Source organism: Stegodyphus dumicola, chromosome 9 (genome assembly GCF_044657685.1).
Source record: "Stegodyphus dumicola isolate Sdum_Otavi_A_Nest chromosome 9, ASM4465768v1".
Classification (NCBI taxonomy): domain Eukaryota; kingdom Metazoa; phylum Arthropoda; class Arachnida; order Araneae; family Eresidae; genus Stegodyphus; species Stegodyphus dumicola.
Window position 1 is genome coordinate 128,544,370 of NC_140776.1, and position 24,279 is coordinate 128,568,648.

General features: G+C 30.8%; 1 protein-coding gene across 7 annotated transcripts in view; it reads right to left on the reverse strand.

The window, feature by feature from the left end:
* Positions 1 to 4,880: 4,880 nt before the first annotated feature.
* Positions 4,881 to 24,279, reverse strand: part of LOC118190309 (myocyte-specific enhancer factor 2-like) — a 148,917-nt gene continuing 129,518 nt past the window's right edge. For 6 of the 7 annotated variants that reach the window (XM_035361002.2, XM_035361005.2, XM_035361006.2 and 3 more), the window contains 2 exons: positions 24,134 to 24,227; positions 4,881 to 13,325 (listed from right to left, as the gene is read on the reverse strand). In XM_035361002.2, the coding sequence (XP_035216893.1) occupies positions 13,061 to 13,325; positions 24,134 to 24,227 (359 nt within the window). In that variant the 3' untranslated portion in view covers positions 4,881 to 13,060. Of the gene's footprint in view, positions 13,326 to 21,147; positions 23,645 to 24,133; positions 24,228 to 24,279 lie in introns of those variants that run through there. The other variant, XM_035361008.2, reaches the window with a different exon arrangement.

Here is a 24,279-nt window from a genome sequence, read left to right on the forward strand (position 1 = left end):
ATAAATTGTACCCATATACCAACTTACTTGTTATAAGAAAAATAATTAAAAAAAGAGGTAATAAAAAATATTATGTGTACCACATTGACTACTAAAGCCTTAAATTTATAGAATCAATAGAATTTTATGATTACACGCTAGCACCTGATCGCACTAGAGATAAAATTATTTCTTCAATTCCACATTACATGCTAGCACGTGGCATTTAAAAATGAATCAAAACAAGTAACAATATGCATTATTTTTGTATAGAACTATATCACAAACAAATACATATATATTACAAGTGAATTTATAGTAAGATAGTTATAATGTTATTATTGCAAAAACCGTATTCGTGTATGATCTTTGCATGAAATGAAACTTTGTTTTCATTCCAAACCACATATGTTTACAACTAGTTTCTAACCTTCATTCCACGCTGATGCCATATTCAAACTATAATGCCGATTTGAACTTGAAAATAATGAGGTGTTGTTTTTCCCTTGCCAGCATGTGACTGGCACCTCGGAAATCACCCCATACTATGCCCTAAAGCAGGGATCTATTCAGCCCGTGGATTGCCGTTCTGAGGCAAATTAAAAGAAATATATATTTATATATTATATATATATATATATATCTCCTTTTTTTAAAAAGGACTGGTGATTTTTTTTTGTTTTACAAAACATGAATCGACGGAAATGTCAAGCATAGACAGCTTTCAAACAGTAAAGCAGTAAAAGCAGAAGTTCTTTGTCAGTTATAGCTGTAGCTTGACGCCAACAAGCGTCATCTCTTTCTCAAGGAGCAGACACGTGGGAATCCAATATAGGTGAATTAGACCTCACACGTGACAGACTGTGTATTTTTTTTAGCTCCAGCCTGTAGCTTTTTCTTTTGGTGCAAGTTCTAATATTATTGATTGTGTATGGAAAAATTGCAGACATATAGCGTCATTGTGAATAATGGTAAAATTAATTAAAATTATAGCATAGCTAGTGCTTGTTTTGGTTATTTGTAAAATAATTCAGCACCAAAATGGCTACTAGAAAGTGCAAAAAGTTGGTTCAGCGTGCCGTGCTTTTAATGATGACTGTACCTGGAAATATTTTTTACAGTTGTAAAAGATAATCCAGTGTGTCTCATTTGCAATGAAGCTGTAGCAGTCTTCAAAGAATATAACATTTCCCATCATTTCACATCTAAACATAAGAATTCCAATGTCCAAACATAAAAGAAAACAAAATGCAGAAAGACTTCGTAAAAAATTATCGGGCCGATAAAATTTTTTCAAAAAGGTAAACAGTATCCAAGAAACAGCTACACATGCAAGCTACATTGCAGCATACAATATTGCTAAAAATAATCTTACTGATGGGGAATTAGTTAACCCTTTCCGGCATGCTACCTTTTAAAGTTGGAATTTCGATTAAAAATAAAAAAGGTAGGCAGTTTAATTAAGCTTAGAAGAGCACAGAAGTAAAATTTTGTAAAGATTATTGTTTTAATTCTGAGGACGTGCCTGAAGTGGGCACACTGATTTAAAAGAGCTTTGAAAAGAGTTCTGAAACAAGCATTGCTGGGAAGTGTGTAAAAGAGCAAGAAATTTTGCCTACAATTAAAAAACACTAGATTCTGAATACCATAGCAGATTTAGCATTACCCAGGGTGTGCCATGGGGAGATCTGCTATTCTACACCCCGTAAAAAGCTCATTTTTGGTTATATGACGATTCCATGCTTATGAATGGGAAAAAAAGTAACTTGGGTATAATATTTACATTTCATATTTGCACTTTAGTCTATTTTTTTATCATGGTACTTTTCGAAGAAAGTGACACTACCTTTAAAAAAGCACAACTCAATATTGCATGTTTTGCACAAGTGCTGGCATCCGTGATTCACTATCTGAAAGCAATTTGTGTAGCACTTTCAGTGCTTTAGAAATGGTCAGCCTTCTCCGATCCGTTCAGAAAATAACTAAAAATCCAAAAAAATAAACTAATATTATATCTACAATTTGAAATTATAAACTATAAAATAAAAATATAAATGTCTACAACTCAAAACTATTAAACATAGCGCTAAGAAAACTTCTTTGAACCAAAGCGAAAAAGAGAACTGAATCTCTGTGGAAACCGGTTATAGCCAGATTTGAAAATAAACTGTTAATAATCAATAGTCATGTTACCAAACTAATATATTTTTTACAATAAAAAAGTATTAGTTTGTTATATTTATTCTGTTTATATACCAAACTAATATATATTTTTTATAATATGAATAACTAAAATACATAATGAATCACCAAAGGAATTGAGAATCTTAATTGACTGAGTTCATAAGCATCTACGCGTACTAAACCTGCTCTAGTGAAAAACCAAACAGCTAACTGATAAAATTATCCTTGACCTTCAGAAAATCACCCCAACAATTTCTTAGTTGTTAACCAAACCTCCCCTTCTCCCCCTTAAAAAAAAGGGGAAAAGAAGAAAGAGAAAAACAGGAAATCAAACACAGATGTGGACCCAGCTTTCTATGTTAATGAGCTGACCGATGAGCTGCAGAGAAAAAGATACAGTGGCCTCTCAGTGACCCAGACTCGCAGTGAGCACAGTCTGGGACACCTCGGTTCGCCACTCAATTTTAGGCAAGATTTCAAGGTAAAAATTAATAAAACTAATATAGAATAAAAAGATTAGCATACAGTCTAAAAAATAACACAGAAATTTCCTTTCAAACAATTCCTTTTATACCCTAAAAAAAATCTGGAAGATTTCTTTAAAAAATGAGGGTCTTAAAAAAACTACACATGGCTAAAATATATGAACTGGTTTGTGTTGAGCTGCCATCTACTATAAATAAAGAAGTCTCAGAGTAACCTACAGTAACCTTAAAATCCTTTTCTATTCAATTTTTCTGTGCGTACAGAAGGAAATTTTTAGGTGTGCCCAAACCGGGCATGCAAAGGGTTAAATGCATGCTCGAAATTTTTTATGTTTTATGTCCGGACAAGAAAAATAATTTTGAGACTTTAAGCATATCTCAAAAAACGGTGACTTCTAGAATCAATGACATCAATAAAAATTTGACATAATGATTAGAATCAAAGATTGGCCAGTTTAACACTGATATAAATGATATTGCTCAATTAGTATTACAGCCAAAAGTCGTTAATCCGGACTCGTCGGGACTTCGGTGATTCCGGATTATCGATTTTTCCGCATTATAGATCATCAGTTTAAATCTGGTAAGATGGCATGCAGAAATTACAAAATTAAAAATATGAAATCATAATTTATGAAATAGAGAACAATTATGATCTAAAGGGTATCAAAATTTACAAAAAGAAAAAGCTTAATATTTATTTGTTTACTTTATTAAACATTTCTTTCAATGTAAGTTGCTTCGTTTCATGTGATAATACTTTCTCTTTAATTCTATTAAACAGATATAATTTCTTGTTTAGTTACAAAGTTCCGCTGTTCAAGTCTTATAATTGCTGTGTTGAGAATACCCACGAAATGTTTTCGTTTTCAATAACCTCTGGGTCACTTTCTTCACTATCGGAAGCGAATTATAATGACGAGGAACTTGATTTAAATCATATCAAAGACGGAGTAGTACATCGAGATGAAATACTACACTTAGTAAGGAATTATAAGCCAAATAAAATAAAAACATCTGCCCTGAAGATAAGGATAGTGCTGACAGATCAACTTCCAATCCGCAGCATGAAATTGATAAACAGATTTCAGATTTCAAAACACACTTTCGCTTTGTAGATACAAATTACATATTAGTAAATATATATCGGAAATTCTATTTGACATAATCGAAAGTTCAAGCTTACTTTTATGAAATTGCTCTGCAAAAAATAATAAGCCGGATCCAATTCGAAGATTAAGGAACAACGCAATCTGCAACATTAACTGAATTAGATAATTTTAGCTTAGCTTATACTGTCCATTACACATGAAACGCGCATGCGCACAAACATATTCGCAGCCGTAAAGGTCTTATGCGCACTCGTAAACGCCTGTGCGCATGGGTGAACGCGACGCATACGCAGAAAATTTGTAGCTTTGAGGTCCGGATTATAGATCATTCCGGATTATGGGTGTTCGAATTAATGACCTTTGACTGTATTTATAAGAGGTGTTGATGGTAACTGAAATTACAGAGGAAGTGGTGTGCATGTGTTCTTTAAAGGGAACTACAACGGGATGTGATATTTTTTTGTGAATTTTAGGATGGACTTTTAACTTGAAAGTGCCTGTAATAAATATATGTAATATTACAACTGTTGGAGCACCAAATATGACAGGAAAAAATCTGGATTTCTTGTACTCTTTAATCAAACCTATCCCAGGAACAATGTTGTTTTTCTATATTGTGTTATACATCAAGATGCTCTGTGTAAATACTATTTGATCTCGTGGGCTTGCTCACAGGCAATTTTGGGATTTTCTTCAGTCCGTGCAATCTGATACTCTGATATACTGTTTTACACGAAAATAAGGTGGCATGGTGCAGGATGTGTTTTCGAGCGAGTTTGGCAGCTGAAAGACATTGTGTCATTCTTCCATGAGAAACAATGTTCTGCGGAGTGTAAAATGTTAAAAGATACAGATTAGCTTTTGGACTTTTCACAGATTGTCTCTGTCATAGATTGTTCTACATGGATTTTTTTTAGTTCAAATAATAAAAGACAAAGAGAACAAAATATTCTTCTTATAAACATTCAGAGATATGTAAATTAACTACATTTATTGATTTAATTTGCTCGCTTCTCTGCACCCAATACATATTCCTTGTTTTTTCTGTACTTTCACTATAAATCTGTTGGTTCTGAATCTTGTTTTGCAGTAGTAAAGTTATTTAATGCAAAACATCCAGTCTAATTTTGAATAACGTTTTATTTCATTAACATACAACTGAGCATCCAAAAACAAAACTACTGTTGGTGCAATTACAGTGTAAGTGTACAGCTGATTTACTTTACTTGCTATGTATTTACCATACATCTATTTAACATGCACCCACAGCACAAAGAAAGCTTTTTTTATGCAACATGTCACTTTTTACGCACAATGTGAACATAAAGTACACTTTATGGTATGGTATATAAATTTACAGCAATTTAAATTAAATATTTGATTTTTTGATTCAACTTTTAAATTTTGAGAAAACAGACCCTGAGTTTAGAAAGAGGAATTTTGATTCACAACATTAATTGAAATTTGACACATAAACTTCCAAAGCGATTAATTTTACAGCAGAGTAGTGTTTACATACACAGTTTGCTATTGAATGTGCAATGAGACAAATTCAACAATACACTTTTACATGATGTGCAGATTTAGCTTCTCATTTTTAAGTGGCAACATTTTTACAATAAACATCAACATCTCTTATATATGTATATATATATATATGGCACTCAACACAATAAAACAAATACATTTTTGCTTCAACTATACAGGCTCATAACAAAACTAGGGAACATGTAATCAGAAGTACCTTTGTGCATATTAACATTTTAAAAACATACAACATAACAACGTATATATAAGTTACCATTTACAGAAACTACACCAGAAATCAAAACATTCTTTTTCAGTTCACAGTTGTTGAGAATTTTCATGCATAGAAATACGTTTTTAAAGAATTTAGGATTCATTGGTTTTTTTTTTTTTTTTTTACTTTAACATGTTGCTTTTAATTGGTCCAAATGTTAAAATAAAAATTAACCATTAGTGCTTTTTTAAACTTTTAGCATAGAACATTAGCATTTTACACACCTTTAACAGCAGACAGTGTTAACTTAAAAGTAGTCCTTTATTTTCTGGTTATCACTGTTGGCTCTCTAAACTCGAAAATTCTTCAGTGGTGTCTTTTGGCTGAAAACCAGCCACATAAATGTATACTCTGGTAATTTAATACAAATGCTAATTATATCTGCAGAAGAATTTAACACAAAGTGTCATCCATGGCACGAGCAAGTAACAAAATACTTTGTGACTTTATAAAACTACAATTTCTTTGAGCAAACAGTCCATTGAACTTCACAATACATGCTACTATTTTAAAACTACATACGAACATATATAACTATATTTTTTTTTATACAATAGAACATCTGTATGGTATGTGATAAACGATAAATAAATACATGACAAAAAATGTTGCAGTTTGTTACCTGTATCCATGCATTAAATCAGTTTTAATGCTCAAAGTATCACACAGGAAAAATATATGCTAATATTCACATCTGAACATATTCAAATTATAAATTTACAACAAAATATAGATTGCATGTCAATAGACTTTTATATCATACAAATGTATCTTTGTCTACTTTCTCACTTAAAATTTCAGCCTTCATCACTAAACAACATATATGAATAATAATCTATATTTTGATATATGTGTGTGTGTATATATATATATTAAAAAGTGTAAATTTGCAACATATTTCTAAAGAACACCATCCAACAGCAAAAACAGTACACTTTGTTTTCTCATCATCTGCATACCCAGACATGCAAAATTTTACACTAAGTACAATCTGGTCAATGGCTGGCAAGAATATGTGCCATCAGACATACAAGTACTAGAATTCTATGAACAATCTCTTGCTGTGCAAAGTAGTCTAAAGAAAATATATTTTCTTTTTATGTGCCCGAGTAATATAAAAAAATTTACTACCTTGGCCTTACTAACTATATATTATATAGACAAGTTCATCCTAAGACATAAGGGATAAATTAAATGAATTTTCAAATGCTTTGTTTCTAATATTCCATAGATTTTGATTTTTAACTCATTGAGCGTGGCGCTGGTCCCTAGGGACTGGCAGTGAACTTTCCGTGTGGCCGTCATTGGTCCCTGGGGACCGGCACTGGAATTTTCGTTTGGCTGGCGTCGGTCTGCAGGACCGAAAGTATTAAAGTTAAAAAATAAATATAGTCTCAATGAAATGTGATCAAGTTTAGTTTTAATGAAATGTATTGAAACATTCTAAACAAAATACAGCTTAGCTTTATGGCTTAGCTCGCTGCCGGCTGAATGGGAAGGACAGCAAATTCGGCGCCGCGCTCAACGTGTCAACCAAATAACAAATCGATATGTTTAGGAAAAACAATGACACATGGACCTCACTAAATAAAATAAAATTTTAGGATACATCCATTGAAAGGACATTTTTTAAAATGTATCAAGCATGGAATCTAGTTGTTTGGGATACTGGAGATTGAAATTCATAACAAATACCAATTCAATGTGAAATTAATTTTCATGAAGTTTTAAATGGCAAGTTTTCCTTGTGAAAAAATTCATAAAATGATATAAAGACTTCCTTCACTGCCATGGTAGTCAATGATTAATACTCAAATTCCTACTTACATCTCACACTTACAGATAATACATTATCTTACCTACTTACTACCTTGGGAATAAAAGAAAATAGTATATTAGCAAAATTTTTCCATACAATCAGTAAATTCATCAAAAACATTAGTCAGATTCCTGCACTGTAACATGACTTATATAACACTGTAACATGACTTATATATATTACAGGCAAACTGATTAGCCCTCTGACTGCTCAATTTGTGGACCGAAATCGCTTCAAAAATTGTGTAATATATATATATATTTTTTTTTTCTTGCATATTTTAAAACTATATATATTGGAGAATTGAAAAATGCATTTTTCCTTTCTAGAAAATTTTTTTTTTTGTATAGATTTTTATCATGAGAAACTAAGTTGCCAGAAAAACCATTTCAGATGTTATCACCCAAAAAAAAATTTTAAAAAAATTTCAATCGAATTACAGTTAATTTCTATTTATTGCATAATATAGAAAAGTAAAATATATGAAATTTAAGAAAATATAAAGCACTAAGGAAAAAATATCTTAGAAATGCAGTTTAGTATGATAGAGTTCAAAACAGTGTTCAAGGCAAAGACCAACTTCACAGTCTTTGCACCAGATTCAAAAAATCTAATTAATAATCAATAATTTTAATTAATAATTCAATAATTTAATTAAATAATTAAGATAATTGCTGAATGTTTTATTGTTAATATAGAATGTATTGCATAATATAGAAAAGTAAAATATATGAAATTTAAGAAAATACAAAGCACTAAAAAAGAAAAATATCTTAGAAATGCAGTTTAGTATGACAGAGTTCAAAACAGGGTTCAAGGCAAAGACAAACTTCACAGTCTTTGCACCAGATTCAAAAAATTTAATTAATAATCAATAATTCTAATTAATAATTTAATTAAATAATCAAGATAATCGCTGAATGTTTTCTAGCAGCCATTTTCGTAAGGAAAAAGTGAAGTTTGAGCGTGCCTTTAAAAGCCGCAATTTTGTGGACAATTAACGATATCTGTTGACCAAAGCGTAAATTAAATGTCTATACTGCATGTAATTTATTTCAGTGGTTAAACGGGAAAAAAACGGGATGCACTCCTCAATAAAGGAAGAAAAACACATGCCCGTGGGATGAGCAGCCAGAGGTTTAATAGGAGTGATAAATAATTTTTCATTCATTACTTTGACAGAACATCAAATTCTTTGTACTTTGTCAACAATTTTTGTAGTACTTCCTTATTTGAAATTAAACATTAAACTGATTTAAATTATTAAATTTTGATATCTAATTTAAAGTAATTTTTTCAATTAAAGTTTTCAATTCATATATTAAATGCAGATTGATGGACTTACTTATTTCTTTAAGCATATAGATACAAAATATGCCAATAAAATTAAATTGAACCGAGCCATTTTGGTAAAATAAAACATGAAGTTAAGATTTAGGTTACATACATAAACTTAACATAAGAGTATGAATTTAGTTAACTATTTTATGACTGTATGAAATTTATAACTAATATTTAGACTATCAATAGAATTTTAACATGTAATCAATGTCACAAAAAATTAAAAGACTTCTAACTATAATGGAATGATAACTGGTTGATATTGTAATTTTCAAGGCATCAAATAAAATTTTAATCGAAAAATCTTTACTGATTATAGCTAATTTTGTAAAATAATATGAAAATATTTAAAAGTTGGTAGATATGCATTATGCGGTGTAATTCTAACGTTGAACATTTGCAGGATTTTTTGCCTATGCTTAAGACAAATAGCCACAAGAAAATTATTCATCCATTAAAATTTCAAAACTGATCACAGGGATATACTACAGATTTTATTGCAAAGAACAATAAAATATATTACTCAGTTGAAGAAAATTACGATATTCAACATTGTTTGATTATTAATGATCTAAAAGCAAAACCTCTTTAGCAGTCACTTTTCCAAAATTTTGAAATATCTCAATAACTCATCTATATGAATTACTCTATTTTCCTCATTCCTATTCACATTTTAAATTTGGATTTTTAGAAATCATTTGAGTTCATTTTTTAGCCAGTCTAAAGAGAAATTATACTGCATTCTTAATTTTATGAATGGGAAACAAACCACGTAAGTTCATAAATCATAAGTCAGCAAATGAATATACTCTTCAAAAGCCATACACATTAGGGAATCTGAGGTTTTAAATTCAGTCAGAGTTTGCTTCCAATACTTCTCAGGTTTTAAAATAAAACTGCAATTCCAGCTACAATCTCAAATGAGAAAGGCTCCAATGTTTTAAATTTAAACTAATTTAAAATTTTGATCTAACTATTTGTCATTCATTTAGTTATTACTGTTCACCTGCCATTAGCACTTTTAATTTTAGAAATTAAGCCCTGATGGAATCATTGCAGAAGTTTGAAAAAACACATACATTGAAGTTTGTAGCAATGCAAGTTCATTCACTATACTCAGTCAGTGACCACTTCAATGGTCACCAGTCAAAAATATCAACAATAATTAAGGAAATTAAAATACATATCACATTTTCATGCAACTGAATAATTACAAAGTGACATTACAAATTTATTTTTTAATGTAAAGTTAGCTAATATACAGGTAGCAGTGAACTTGTCAAACAATAAAATAATCATAAAAAAATCCATAAAAACAGACATGAAATAAATTACTTATAATTCTCGAATTTTCATTACATTAAGGAATTTTATTAACATAGTATATCATGGGTCATTTAAAAGGAATGCCTAAACTATAAAAACACATTGCTCCAATATTAGTCAACTGTAACTCCTATTATATCCCCCCCACTTTTTTTTTTTTTTTTTTTTAAACTACAACTTCCAGTGACTAAAAAAGAAAAGAAAAAGAAACAGCAGTAGTAAAAGTTACATATTAAGTATGCCAGTTACAGAAAATTGATAGAAGGAGGATGGTAAAAGATATGATGGGAAAAGTTGAATAAAAGACATTAGACAAGTGATTTACCATAAGAAATGAAAGGCAAGATTCAAATCTTATGAACCAATACAGGTTAAAAGAAATTAATTCCACATTAATTTGCTAGAAATATCTTACCTCAATGGGCTTCATACAGCAGAAGTAAGCTAAGAACACTGATAAGATTTAAGATCGACAGGACTTGTGATAAAGCATCGTAGACCCTAACATGATGATAACTTGATTAGTGGACTTTACAATCTAGGCATCCTTTTTTTTTATGACCCTGTATTATTATTAAAAGCTTCCTTAGAATCAACAAACCCATACCCATATATTCAAAAAAGGCCAGGTCACTTTAGCTAGTCAGAGTAGGCAACATCATTTTAAGCAGATAAAGTATATCATTTTAGGGAACGTGGATCACAACAGGTTTTTTTAATTTCTTTCCCAAATAGAAATATGATTTGTGAAACAAAGATCTGCATTGCCCTCCTAGTAGTACTGCAGCATATATTACATTAAAAAAAATAAAGGAACATGTTTTGCCAAATTTAATTTTCATGCATTTTTACTAAACTAGTGTATTACATTAATTTTAATTAACATAATATTACTCTATTCAGAAGTCAAACAACAAAAATCAGTGTTATATTCTCAAAATTTTCACAGACCTCAAAATTTTCACAGACTGTGAAAATTTTGAGAATATAACACTGATTTTTGTTGTTTGACTTCTGAATTAGTATTTGTTCAGCGTGTTATTGTGTCTTAATTACTCTATTAGTTAAACTGTCAAATCAAAATTATTGAAACCAAGTATGCTTTTATTACAGCTCATGTGATGATTAATCCCATTAATAGTATGCCTTTATTACAGCTCATATGATGATTAATCCCATTAATAAAACCCAGAATGCAATAAAAGAACTGATTTCTGATGTGGTAAAATGGATGAATTCAGATAGTAACCCAAATATCTGCCAAAAATTTAAATATCGAAATTTGGGAATAACTACCAACCTACAAAACTTTTTCCCAATCTTTGATACCGAGTTTTTAAACTTTTAATCAAAATAATAAAAAAAAGAATAAAAAGTTAAAAAATAGACTTCACATTAAAAAAAAAAAAAATAGTAATTTTCATAAAATTTATGAAATTAAAAAAAAAGTTGGTTAGTGAATAGTCTACTTTTAGTTTATTTCCAGGGTATAACTTCATCCAGTTTACTTCTTAATACATTCATATTAGTTCTGCAATTTCATAGCTTTCTGTGGCTTTTCAAATTAAAAAGAAATCAGGAATCATTTATAACAAATTATAATATGCTATATTTCATTGAAATATTGTTAAAATCAGTTTCACTCAGTCACTGATACAAATCAGTTATATGTATAACTAAAAAATAATTCATTTAAATATTATTTTTATAAATGTTTCCATATAAAAACACTGGCAGCTATGCAGTTATTAGCAGCAAAACTGATATTTTTTAAAGCCAATTTTAGGCAACAGATATACAATATGCACTTTAAAATTTTTTAAGGAACTCTGATTACTGTACACACTTGACATAACACAGTGAAACAATTATTTTGTGAAGATTTTGATTATTGGTACCAAGAATGCATTAAAATGGGGCTAAACTTTTTACCATGTTCTGAGCACCAATAACAATAATCTTAGTATAATAATTATTTTAATATTCTATTAAATATATTAAATAATCTTAGTTTCTTACAGTGTAGCTAAATTTGTTTAACAGTGGATGTAACAAATTACTTGCACTCATACTGATACATACTTTTTTAAGTGAAATAAAAAAAAGTTAAAATGTTCATTAAATGATTTTTTTTTCCAGTTATTTAAAAAATACATTTAAGGCTTAAAGAATTTTTATCTTTCTATCAGTGAACAGCTCAATGAAGCGTCTTAAGAACTGAAATTCCAAAATAAAGCATCTTTGATACTGAGTTTTTGATATTAAATACCAAGATTTTAAAAGGGGGGGGAAATGCATAACCAGCTCTCATTAAAACTTACTGCAGCATAAAACAAAACTAAGCTACATAAGTCACAAATATTTACGCAATCTGCATACTGTAACTGACTAGGCTGGACATTTATGTATTTCTAAGGGGACACAATATGTGCAATTCCACTCTTGTACAGCACTAATAATGCACTAAACTTCATTCTGTTTGAATATTACAACAGAATATTTATGTGCAATTCCACTAATTTTCTTTTAGGAATGAACCTGCATAACCAATTCTGCAATTTATGCATTGGACTTCAATGTACCTATATTTCTACTGTAACAACCCTCATTTCTAAGTGCATATCAAGGACAATTTAAAATATACTGAAAAGGGAATTAAAAATTCTATCAAGTTATGTACAAATCCAGCTTTTTTCAACTCGTATTTGCCGCTCTGCGAGGCACTCTTAAAAATAAAGTACATTAACTTGTGATTGTCCATTATCTTCTAATAAAATGTTTTTTAAATAGAAGAATAAGTGTGTCACAAATTGCAGGTTATAAAATCATTTGTGCACATTTTTAAGTATAAAGACAGCTACAGTACTTCAAGGTGGGACAAAAAGCAAGAACACTGGATGTAAGACTTGCACAGTTTTATGTAGTTACATATTTATATATATATATATACATTCATAAAACTAGATACGGTTTAGCACAGCACATGTGCTGTTTTTACACGGCAGGTGCAACACTATGTCCCCCAACTGTCCGAACTGAGTTTCTGACGTTTTCCAAGACTACCTTCATATTCCAGGGTAGGTGGATCTGGCGAAGGTGAAGCTGAATGAGTGAGGCCTTGACAGGGAGAAATGTTTCCATGCACAGAAGGTGGCCGATGTCCAGGTGACGTGCATGGCTCACTTTTGATCCTCATGGACAAAGGAGATAACTGAGAGCCGCTAGAACTCAAGGTCAGATGGGGCATTGGACTTCCTCCAATGTGAATTGAATTGTTACTGCAAACATAAAATATTAGCCTTAGAAAACAATTTAATTCTACATATTTAAATAAATAAAAACAAATATTTTAGGCTCTATAATGTCAATGCTGATATACTATACTCATTTCTCTTTCTTATCACTTATTTCACTTTCTTTTTAAAACAGATTACAGCTGTACTTGCATTGGATATTTATTACAAAGTATATTTGCAACAGTTATTAATGCTTACTTTTACACCACAAAGGGTATGAAATAACCATTTTCATAAATGGCAAACTCCTTTTTATTACATCATCAACTGTATACAAGGCAGCTAGCTATCTGTGAGGGATATTTTTTTATTTGGAAAGGGTTAATAGAAAAAATTATACTTATTATACATGATATTAAATGTTTAATATAACTATAATGCTTCATAACTTTTATTTTAACTTTCTAACCAGTTAAATTTTTACTTTGTCTTGTCGCTTCAAGTAACACATGCACAAGAGCCTTCCGAAGACAATTTAAATCAGAAAAAGCAGTTCCAGTTACAAAACGATAATCTTACACATTGACTGAAAATTTATACAACTGAAAATAAATTTATAGAATTTTTACTTAAATAATTACATACCAGGGAAAAATTCAGCATATTTAATAGCTGTTTAAATCCTCATTGTCTTCAGAGCTCAGCAAATTACCTTCTAAAAATTCTACATATGAACGAGTTATTCTTCAGAGCATAAGTAATTTTGCATAGAATATACATATTATCTTCTTTAAGATGCTGCTCTTTAATTCTATATTTCAAAGTTACTACATACTTACTCAAAATCATACGAGATAATAAAAACATAAATTCTGCTTGATAAAAATTATAAAACTGATACTTACAACTTCAATGATAGAAACACACTTTATAAAATATGTTATTTTTGGGGGGGGGGGAATCACAGAGACAAGTGAGCAAGCACATTAAGTCTTCCTTTATGTTTAAACAGAAGATTTACTATGCTTCTCAAAATATTTAAATTGGACAGAACCTAAACTGGAGAATTAACTGCAAGAAATTTATATGTATTTTTCTGAAAATAATCTCTTACATTCTAAATTTCATATTTTTAGTCATCTTTACATATTTAAACAGGAGAAAAAAGATGGTTTAACTATTATCTTATACATAAAAGGTTTACATATATTCCATTTATACATAAAAGGTTAAAGTTCTAAGAATTCAGTTTTAGTTAAATTCCTAAAACTTAATAAAATACTATCAGCGAGCAGCACGTTTTTGAAATGTTTATGCAGCTATCCTCTGCAATATTGTTTAATTCAATTCAATTGTTTGACTGATACAGGTACACCTTGCACAACAAACGAGGGGCAGTTTTATATCTCCCGTTCTATTGGACCAATTTTTGAAATTTAACTTGCGTTTTCCATGTCTTAAAAGTGTGACTTAGAATATATACAGTACAAAGTCTGTAATCCGGACTCATCGGGATTTCGGCGATTCCGGATTAGGGTTTTTTCCGGTTTATAGATCATCAATTTAAATCGGGTAAGATGGCATGCAGAAATTATACAATTAAAAATATGAAACCATAATTTATGAAATAAAGAGCAATTATGATCTAAAGGGTATCAAAATTTACAAAAACAAGTTTAATACTTATTTGTCTAATTTATTAAACATTTCTTTCGATGTAAGTTGTTCAAGTTGCTTCGGTTTTTGTGCTAATACTTTAATCGTTTGGGTCTGGCGAAGTGCTATCGCGCTTCACTTGTCGTATGCCAAAAATACGACGCAGTGCAACAGCGCTTCTCTTGTTTTGTATCGAGAATGTGAAGACGCTGCTGTTGGTTAGTATACTTTACACAATTATTGAGAGCAGTTGTAGTGATATCAGTAGCAGTTGTTTTATAGGAATTGGAAATTGTTTTCATTTTTTTACCAAGTGTTATACTGATAATTACGAAATAAAACATGTCAAGTTCTGATTCATTTGAAAGTGACTATGTTATGAGAAGTGATAATGAAGGTATAGTAATGACCTTGAAAGTGATAGTGGAAGTGACATCATCATTCGTTCTAAGTGATTACGAGTTATTAGTGATAGCAGTGATGATGATGAAGTAACTGCAAATACCTCCGATGACGATATTATTGACGAGTTTTTACCTGTGGATAAAATTTTTTCGAACGAATTGAATACTTTTTCTGAAGTACCTGCACCAAAGCATGCCCTTCCTCCTGATGCGAAACTAATTGAATATTTCAATAATTTTTTTTTCAAGTATACTAACCAACAGCAGTGTCTTCGCATTCTCGATACAAAACAAGAGAAGCGCTGTCGCGCTGCGCCGTATTTTTGGCATACGTCAAATGAAGCACGCGCCAGACTCAAATGGTTAATTCTCTATTCTTTAAACAGACATAATTTCTTGTTCAGTTACAAAGTTTCACTGTTCAAATCCTGTAATTGCTGTGTCGAGAATACCAACTAACTTGTTAATCGAAATTTTTTCATTTTCAATAACCTCTCTGTCATTTTCTTCAGTAACGGAAGCACGCACGTGTAAACGCTTTACTGGCTTAAGCACATGCGTAAGTTTGTGGCTTTGAGATCCGGATTATAGATCATTCCGGATAATGGATGTCCGGATTACGGACTTGTACTGTATTAGATTTATATATTGCATAATTCTAACATAAATATTTTGACACAAAACAGAACTTTTCTGAATTAACATACCAATTTTTTTTCCATATTTTGATTCTATGGCTCAAATTATGCCTAGATATTAAATTTTGTGTTACTCAGATGGTATAGTGCTTAGGGGAGCTTATTTATGATACTGAAGGGCTCAGATTCGAATCCTAGAGAAGACATGGACGTTTGTAAATGTATAGTGTTGGTGCAGCATGGCGGCACTCTAAATATGCGGTGAGCCGAAAGTCCTTTTGTGTGGATTGGTGGAAGGCGAGAGGGGTGGTAGACCCCGGATTCACCCCGGGGTGCTTTCCCTCAAAATTGTGGATGGAAAGTAGAAGTCCAGCCTTTCTTCAGAGTAGGCTCTGGCAACCATTATTCCATATAATATAAACAAGACAACAACCTAATACAAATTGTAATTTTTGGTGAGAAATTATGGAGAAATGAAAAAATTTATCTTGGAGCATTTTTTTCAGTTTGCACTAAGAATAATTCACTTGGTGAACTTCTTAATTTATAGCAACCTAGTTTTCTTCCCTTTTTTTCATTGTACACGAGTGGAAAAAAAGATCACCGTTTATTACTTTCAAATAATTTTAACAAAGTGTGTAAACCACATTTGGCATTATCATCGCTTATAACAAATATGCCAGATTTCAAAATGCCAATATGCAAATTTGCAGGTGTGCTAAGAAATACATCTACTGTAAGATAATGGTAAAATTTTATAGGTAATAAATTTTATGTTTTTTAATTCAACATTTTTTCAAAAATTTATAAAATTTATTTTAAATACAAATTTTAAAAATAAATAAAAAATGGGCGAATTTTATTTCGAATGAACTTAATACTGAAATGTCAAATGAAGAATCAAGTAAGTTTAATAAAGAAAGAGATATTAATAAATATATACCAATTTATATTAAGACGGAAGAGCTGAAATTTTGACAATTTTTTAAAAATTCCTTGAGCAATTTTTACAAAGTTTGGCACTTTGGTGTAATTTAAGTCGTAATGTCGGGAGGGGCGAAGGAGAGAGAGGAAAAAAAAAGTATGTTGTTTCAGATGAAGTCAGATTTTGTATCAAAATACCTATGTTAGAACAATATAATAAATTTAATATATATCCTAAGTCGCGGTTTCGAGACATGGAAAATGAAAGTTAAATTTCAACAAATCGGTCCAGTAGATCGAGAGGTATAACTGTTAACCTTCTTTTTTTTTTTGTATAAGGTGTAAATTTTTTGTAGCCCTGTTTTTGCAACCAAGGAAGCTGAGATGGGCAATCATTTTCTTTTCGTAAAATAAGATGTGAAAGCTTCCGAAATATTTACAATGCCCAAGAGAAGTATAGTATTCCCAAATTTGAAAAAACCTTTACAGGACATTCGATTTGAGAGTTTAACCATACCATAAATAAGTGCTTTAAAATAGTGCCATAAATAAGTTTTTTTTTTTTTTTTTTTTTTTCCAAAAATTTTCTTTGAAGATGACTTAAAAATTAGTTTTTCCTTGGAATAAGTGTCTCCAATTAAATGGGGATTATGTTGAAATATTATATTGTAATAGTGATGAAAGCCTAGAACTTTTGAAACATCCCTTCTATAGTGTGAAACAGTGGTACTTTAGTATACATCATTAATCCACCCCAGCTCCTTGGATGTTATACCAAATAAACTTTTCCAGTAACAAACAAGCGAAAATAAATAATCTGTTCTTATAAAAATTTTTGTTGTTATTATTATAACACTGTTTAATACTAAAATAAATATACAGTGATTGAAATATGTACTGTGCATAAATACTGTACTTCACATAATGCTTTTCTGCTATCTAGATTGAAAGAAATTTTTCAGTATGTTCTAACATCTCTGCTCTTTGCTTAATAATGAATTTCTTTCTCTTTGCAATGCTAGCCGATTTAATAGCATTTTTAGTTTACACCCGTGGTTCTGAAACTTTCTTGTTGGGGTGCATTTTTCAGGGTACACATTTCTGAGAAACATGTTATAATAATGAAGTCAAATATTACAGAAAAAAAATGTGATAAAAATAAATTGAAACATATCTAAAGTTTATTCATTCTTGTATTTAGAGAAATGATATAGACAAGCAAAATTTCATTTCCTCGTCAATATATTGAAGAATCCTTCTCTTTTTACACTTAATTGAGATGAGGGTAAAAAATCCTAATTCACACAAATATTATGTTGAAAACTGTAGTAAAATGTTAATTATTTTTTTTAGATGTTGACACATATTCTTCTTTTGTAGAAATCCAAAAGATTTCAAGAGACAATTCCTTAAGTTCAATCGTGACATGATCATTGTATATAGCTGACAGCTTTTCTTCTATTAATGTTAAACCAAAATACTTAAGTTTCCACGAATGGGTTTTTAATTCAATCAATACTTTGTTAAGTGAAAGAGACCAATTTTTCTTCTAAATTTGTTAAATGATTAACTATTAATGAAAGTTTTTCATTTATGCAAATGTTCTGAGTGGAAACATTTCCAAATTAAATTCAACAGCTTTTCTTTCTCAAATATGTAGTTTTCTGTGAAATATTTTCATTTTGTCAGTGGATGTGAAAATATTTTTTCCCCTTTCCCTTGCAAGCTAGTATTCAAAATAATTAGCTGTTGATGTATATTGGGCAAATACTGGAACTGGTAATCAAAATCAGCACCAACAGAGGTTACATAAATGTAAACGTTTTATCTCTTCAAAAAACACAAGAAATTCTTGTTGTAGCTTGTGTACACTGGCAAGCATTTTCCCCTTGACAGTCAGTTCACCTCAGAGTGTAAAAGCAACTATTGTGAAACAATACTGATGCAAAGCTTTTCTAATAAACACGATTTGACAAGTCTTATTTTAATAAAGTTTACCAACTGAAAAACTTATCTAAAAATTTTCTTTATTTTTGTCCCTGTGTTTTTGCTTTCATGGTCTCCCTGTGGAGAAAACATTGAGTTATGATAACACATTTAACATAACTCTCATTTTGTTTTACATTTCCTTGCACAAAGTGAAGAAAAATTTCAACGGAAATATCCATTTTGACTATTCCTGAATCCATTTAGACAATTTTTTTGCATGACAGTATGACATCTGTACATACAGAATAAAGGACTCTTTTTTTCCAAAACAGATTGTAAAATGGATTTTTTATGATGTATATACATATGTATGTATTTCACATAAATCATGAATAGCCATAGAATGGTGAAATTTTGTAAATGAAATTTCTGCAACATCTAGCTGTACTCCTCCCTTTTATTGCAATCAGCAATACCAAAGAAATGTGGGAATATATTGTTATTATTATTATTATTTTTTTTCCTTACACCAGTTGTTGCGTTATTTTTTCCTTCACGTTTGTACAGGGTTTTACATTTGGAGTGAATAACGACGACATTTGATGAAGTATCGAAACACACTTTATTTAGCCAATATTAATCAGAACAGCTCCAACAACACTTTTTACAGTCATCGAAGATCTACTATAAACACGCTGGAACAATCAGAGACACAGCCTTCACACTGTCAGGCAATAACGGTGGAGACAGCTTTCTGCAAAGCACCAGAGTATAACTCCTGACTCTGCTTGGTCGTTCTCGAAACTCCCCGTACTCTCGAGACTCTCCACGCTACAACTCGCGATGCACTTGATAACACATGAACATAGCTCCCGACTCTTCGGTTCAGTCATTCCCGGAGCTCAACACGCTCTCTCGACGATGCACTAACCGTGATACACTAACAGACTCCTTCGGTGCACTCGATGACCCACTCGGCACTCGCTGCCCGGCTGTCAACTCGATCGACTCCGCACGGAATGACTCGCTAGACGAGACACTCTCACACTTCTGCGGACCAGCAGTGTTTATATAGCTTTCGGCTTGTGTTCGAGAACATTCTGAGCTAAACCGGTAAGAATTCGTTCCAGAAGGTTCTTCATCTGTCCATGGTATATTGCTAATTTTGTCGCCAAATGGGAGATTTTTCACCAAATGTGGAAACCCTATCTTCCCTTGCCATTTTATGGCAACCCTAAAACTGCTTTGCGGGGAAGCCATCTCACCACGTCTGCACATTTCGTAACAATATAATATATACCTACTCCCTTACCCAGCCTTTATTTTTGCAATCATTTTTCCGAATCACATACTTTCAATTTATAAATAATTAAATGAGAAAAATATTCATGTTTGGAAAATATCAAATTTAAAAAAAAATTAATTTTTGATAGATAACGAAATCTAACTTTTAATGTCATCTCATAGTTACTGTAGTCAGGAAAGTTTTATACTTGTTATGATAATATAAAATTATAAGAAGTTTGACTATCATATGACAAAAATTAACCGAGATACTTAATTTCAAATAATTAATTCAAAATTTGTGATTTTTGATGTCATTTTTAACTTACTTTGAAGAAAAAGTTAATTAAGTTAGAAAAATTCAAGAAAATGAGCTTAACCTTTTGAGTGCCCAATTACGATATATTTGATGCTCACAAAACTTGTGAAAAGTGCTAACGGAGTGTCTGATAATGCCTTACTGTTTGCACTGCATGAGAATTTTATCTTAAAATAAATTTATAACATGTTATAAATGGTCTAAATTCCTGGCAAAAGAATTGAAAATAAATTCATTGCAAAAGAATTAATACGGTTTATATTGACATTATTTATTCACATGATTTTCAATAAATATTGAAATACAATTGGCATTACTTTATTCTTTCATTATTCCGTAGTATGTTGCTTTTTGAATTTAATAAATATCATTGTTTGGTTCTTAGAAGCTTTTTTCTATACCTTAGAAAATTCATCAAACTAGCCCATTATTCTTTGCACAAGGACTTTAGCTCGGCACTTAAAGGGTTAAATAAAGTGCAGCAAAAAATGTGTATAATTTAATAGGTCGTTCAAGGAAGTCGTGGTATCCACAACAGATTTTTTACAAAAGATAATACGGCCCTTAGCACAGCCTACCATAGAAAAGTTTTATCCGTACTAATGCCTACACATGACTTCCATGTTACCTCCCACTTATCAAGATAGGCATTCAAAATATTTAAAATGTCCTCACGTTTTGTACATACACTTAATTCTTTAAAAAAAAAAAAAAAAAAAAAAAAAAGGAGAAGGTTTACAATTTGATTTTTATTGATAAAACAAACACATGCTAAGAGTTGTGCTTTATCGGTAGTGTGTGTTGACTCAGCAAGCTGCAAGAGAAAATTTGAATACTGGTGTTTATTACTGAAAACATTTTCCTCAATATCAGAAGACATTTCTATTATATGCCTGTGAACTTCTATTATATGCCTGTGTACTATTGTACAGAGGAATCTTACTTTAATTTCATTACTGCTTCATTTTCTAACATTTCTATGACCATTGTTTTGTATGCAGGGAAAATAAATGATTCACTTAAAATATGAGCTTTCATATTTTTTCTATCAGTTCTAGACTCACTAAGAAGCATTACCAAAAACAAAAGAACTCTTGAAGAAACTTGGATTTCTTTTGGAAATTACAATGCATAGTTTTAAAATGTTTGGAATTTACTAGGAAATAGTGATTTTTTTGCCATTTTACATCAACATAAAGAACACAACAGCAAAGGACGAGCCTCACTTCCAGTCTAAGTGAAATCAAAGTTTAAATAACCTCTATTATTTGGGTTAAAATAACATGCCAAATAATGGTTATTGGAGAATCAAGCAATAAGAATCAGCACTATATTTCTTAAGTTTTCAGGACTGTAGTTAAACCATCGAAATTAGTCCAGCAAAATTTAAAAATAAAAAGCTGATTCTTCTTGTTTGATTCTTCAATAACTTCAATTATACTACTTGCAAGTAGCTTGCAATTTTGCCATATGTAACAACAACAGGTTGCAATTTTGCTCATTTCCAGAGTCTGATTTTTCAATATCATGCTTTTTTTAGAGAAGACTATCCATTTCATTTGAGTATATTTACCTGAACACAAGTAATATGTGCATAAAATCCACTTCCAATACTTTTAAAATAAGTAATATTCCACATCCACTGCCAGCAGATCACATATATATACTGATTGTCAACTCAAGTCTATGGTACAAACAGTAAAAAGGGATTATTACAGGAGTATGGTGTTGGCGTACTGAACTAAATTACTGTTTGAGCAAAGCCTGTAGAGTCATTCAACCTAAGTTCTCTACATGTGTTTGCAAAGGCTTGATTGTAGACCAGATGGCTGTGCTGGAATTAAACCAGAAAAATGCACTTCCAGTCTTTTGTGTTTCAAGTAATCATGATGTCATTCTATTTTATTAGCCAAATGCTTATTTATTCATTTTCCTTGATCTGAGTTTGAGAACACCTTCTGCCAATGAGAAAAATAGTTTGATTTGAGATGTTCTTCTGCCAATACTAATATTAGCATATATATTATTTATGACTTCAGTAAATGAGGTATTATAATGAAATTTATGAGACACTGAGAAAATTTATGATTTCCTTCCAAAAATAGTCCAGCATATGTGATTTTATGTCATAGTTTCTTATTGTCATTGAATAAATGTCTGCATCTTGAAATTTTGCTGTTCTTGTATCTTTTGGTCCAACATCACAGGCAGTCTGAAGTTTTTGAAAAGAGGTATAAACTTAATCGGCTGCTCTATGAAACAAAAATTAATGTTAATTAATATAATAATGATGTGTTGCCAAAAACAGCAGTATATCCATTATAAAATGGCATAATACAGTAACTATAAGTATTTTTATACCTGGATATATATTTTTCTGGAATACCACAGGGTATACCCACAATATTCTGGGTATACCCTGTGGTCCTTTGAAAGTCCTTTGGTACTAGCGCGTCCTTTGAAAACTGCTGTTTAAGACAATCATAGATACCACTGTACTCAGTATACAAGGCAATAGCGAAATATTGGATATGCATGCCATCATCATACTTTCAATAATTTTTTTTCATCTCACTAGTGATGCTAACAACTTTCTTCATTTATACACCTTCTCATAAACTTTCGTAAAACTTGTTGTAAACAAAAATTACAAAATAAAATAAAAAATAAAAACCCACAAAATCATTTGAAAATTCAGAGCTACAGTACAGGTTGTTCACCGAATAGCAGCAACAGGCATATTCACACTCACGGGCAGTCACAGCATTGTCTCGAAACAGGTGAACAAGTATAGTGTGCACAGTCATGATTCATCAAACACGAGTTATATTCCAAACAAGTGTGGCATACCAAACAAAAATTCTTTCTTCTAAGGGGCATGTATTTCAAAGCAGACTTAGATACCACTGTATTTACTTCCTTAAATCTTTTAAACCACCAAAACTTAAGCATTTAAAAAACAAGAACTGAACTAAAAGAAAGTGAATTTCATTTTTTGTACCAAAAAGCAATATTAAGAAAAAGAGGTAAAAAAGCTGAGGTTATAATTTTGAAAACCGTATTATTTCTTCCTGGGCTACTTGATGTCTTCGCCCATATGACAGGTGCAAATCGGATGTTTGTTGAAAAGTTACTACATGCAGTATTTTTAATGTGCAGTAAGGAAATGTAATGCAGCTATTGTCTTCCCTGTCTATTCTTTCACAGCTACAAAGTAAAAGAGAAGACAAAATAAAACGTCATTCTACATGTTTAAAAAAGGAACTGCTAAAACTGAAAAGTTAAGTATTGTTTAGTAAAAAAAGCAAATTATAAGTTTAAAAAAAATTGCTATTTACAAGACAGAAAGTGATAAAAAATACAAAACAAAATTCCAGAGAGGACACACACACACACACACAAAACAAACAAAAAAAAAAAAAAAATCCTGTATAGGTTATTTTACGATAAAACCAAAAGTACATTTTTTAAGGCTCATTTTTGACACCCACATATTATCAAAAACTGTCAAACTGACTAACTTTTCTAAAGCAAAATTCTAAAAATGTGCATTCTTTGAGTCCAAATTAAAATCTTGATGTAGTATACTGCATGCCAATTTAGACCAAAATTATATTAGCCCAGAAGAACATACCATTCATAAATAAGTGTTTTAAGAAAGATACGTCTTAAAATTCAGGAAAATTAAAAAAGTACCTGTTCAAATTTGCAGCGCCCGACCACGTATGTGAGAAACCCGAAGATGAGAAGCTGCTACTGAGCCCTAATTCAGGACTCAAATGGAAGTCACCTACAATAAAACATTATATCAAATTACATTAAGTGCTTTTATGGTGCAAAGT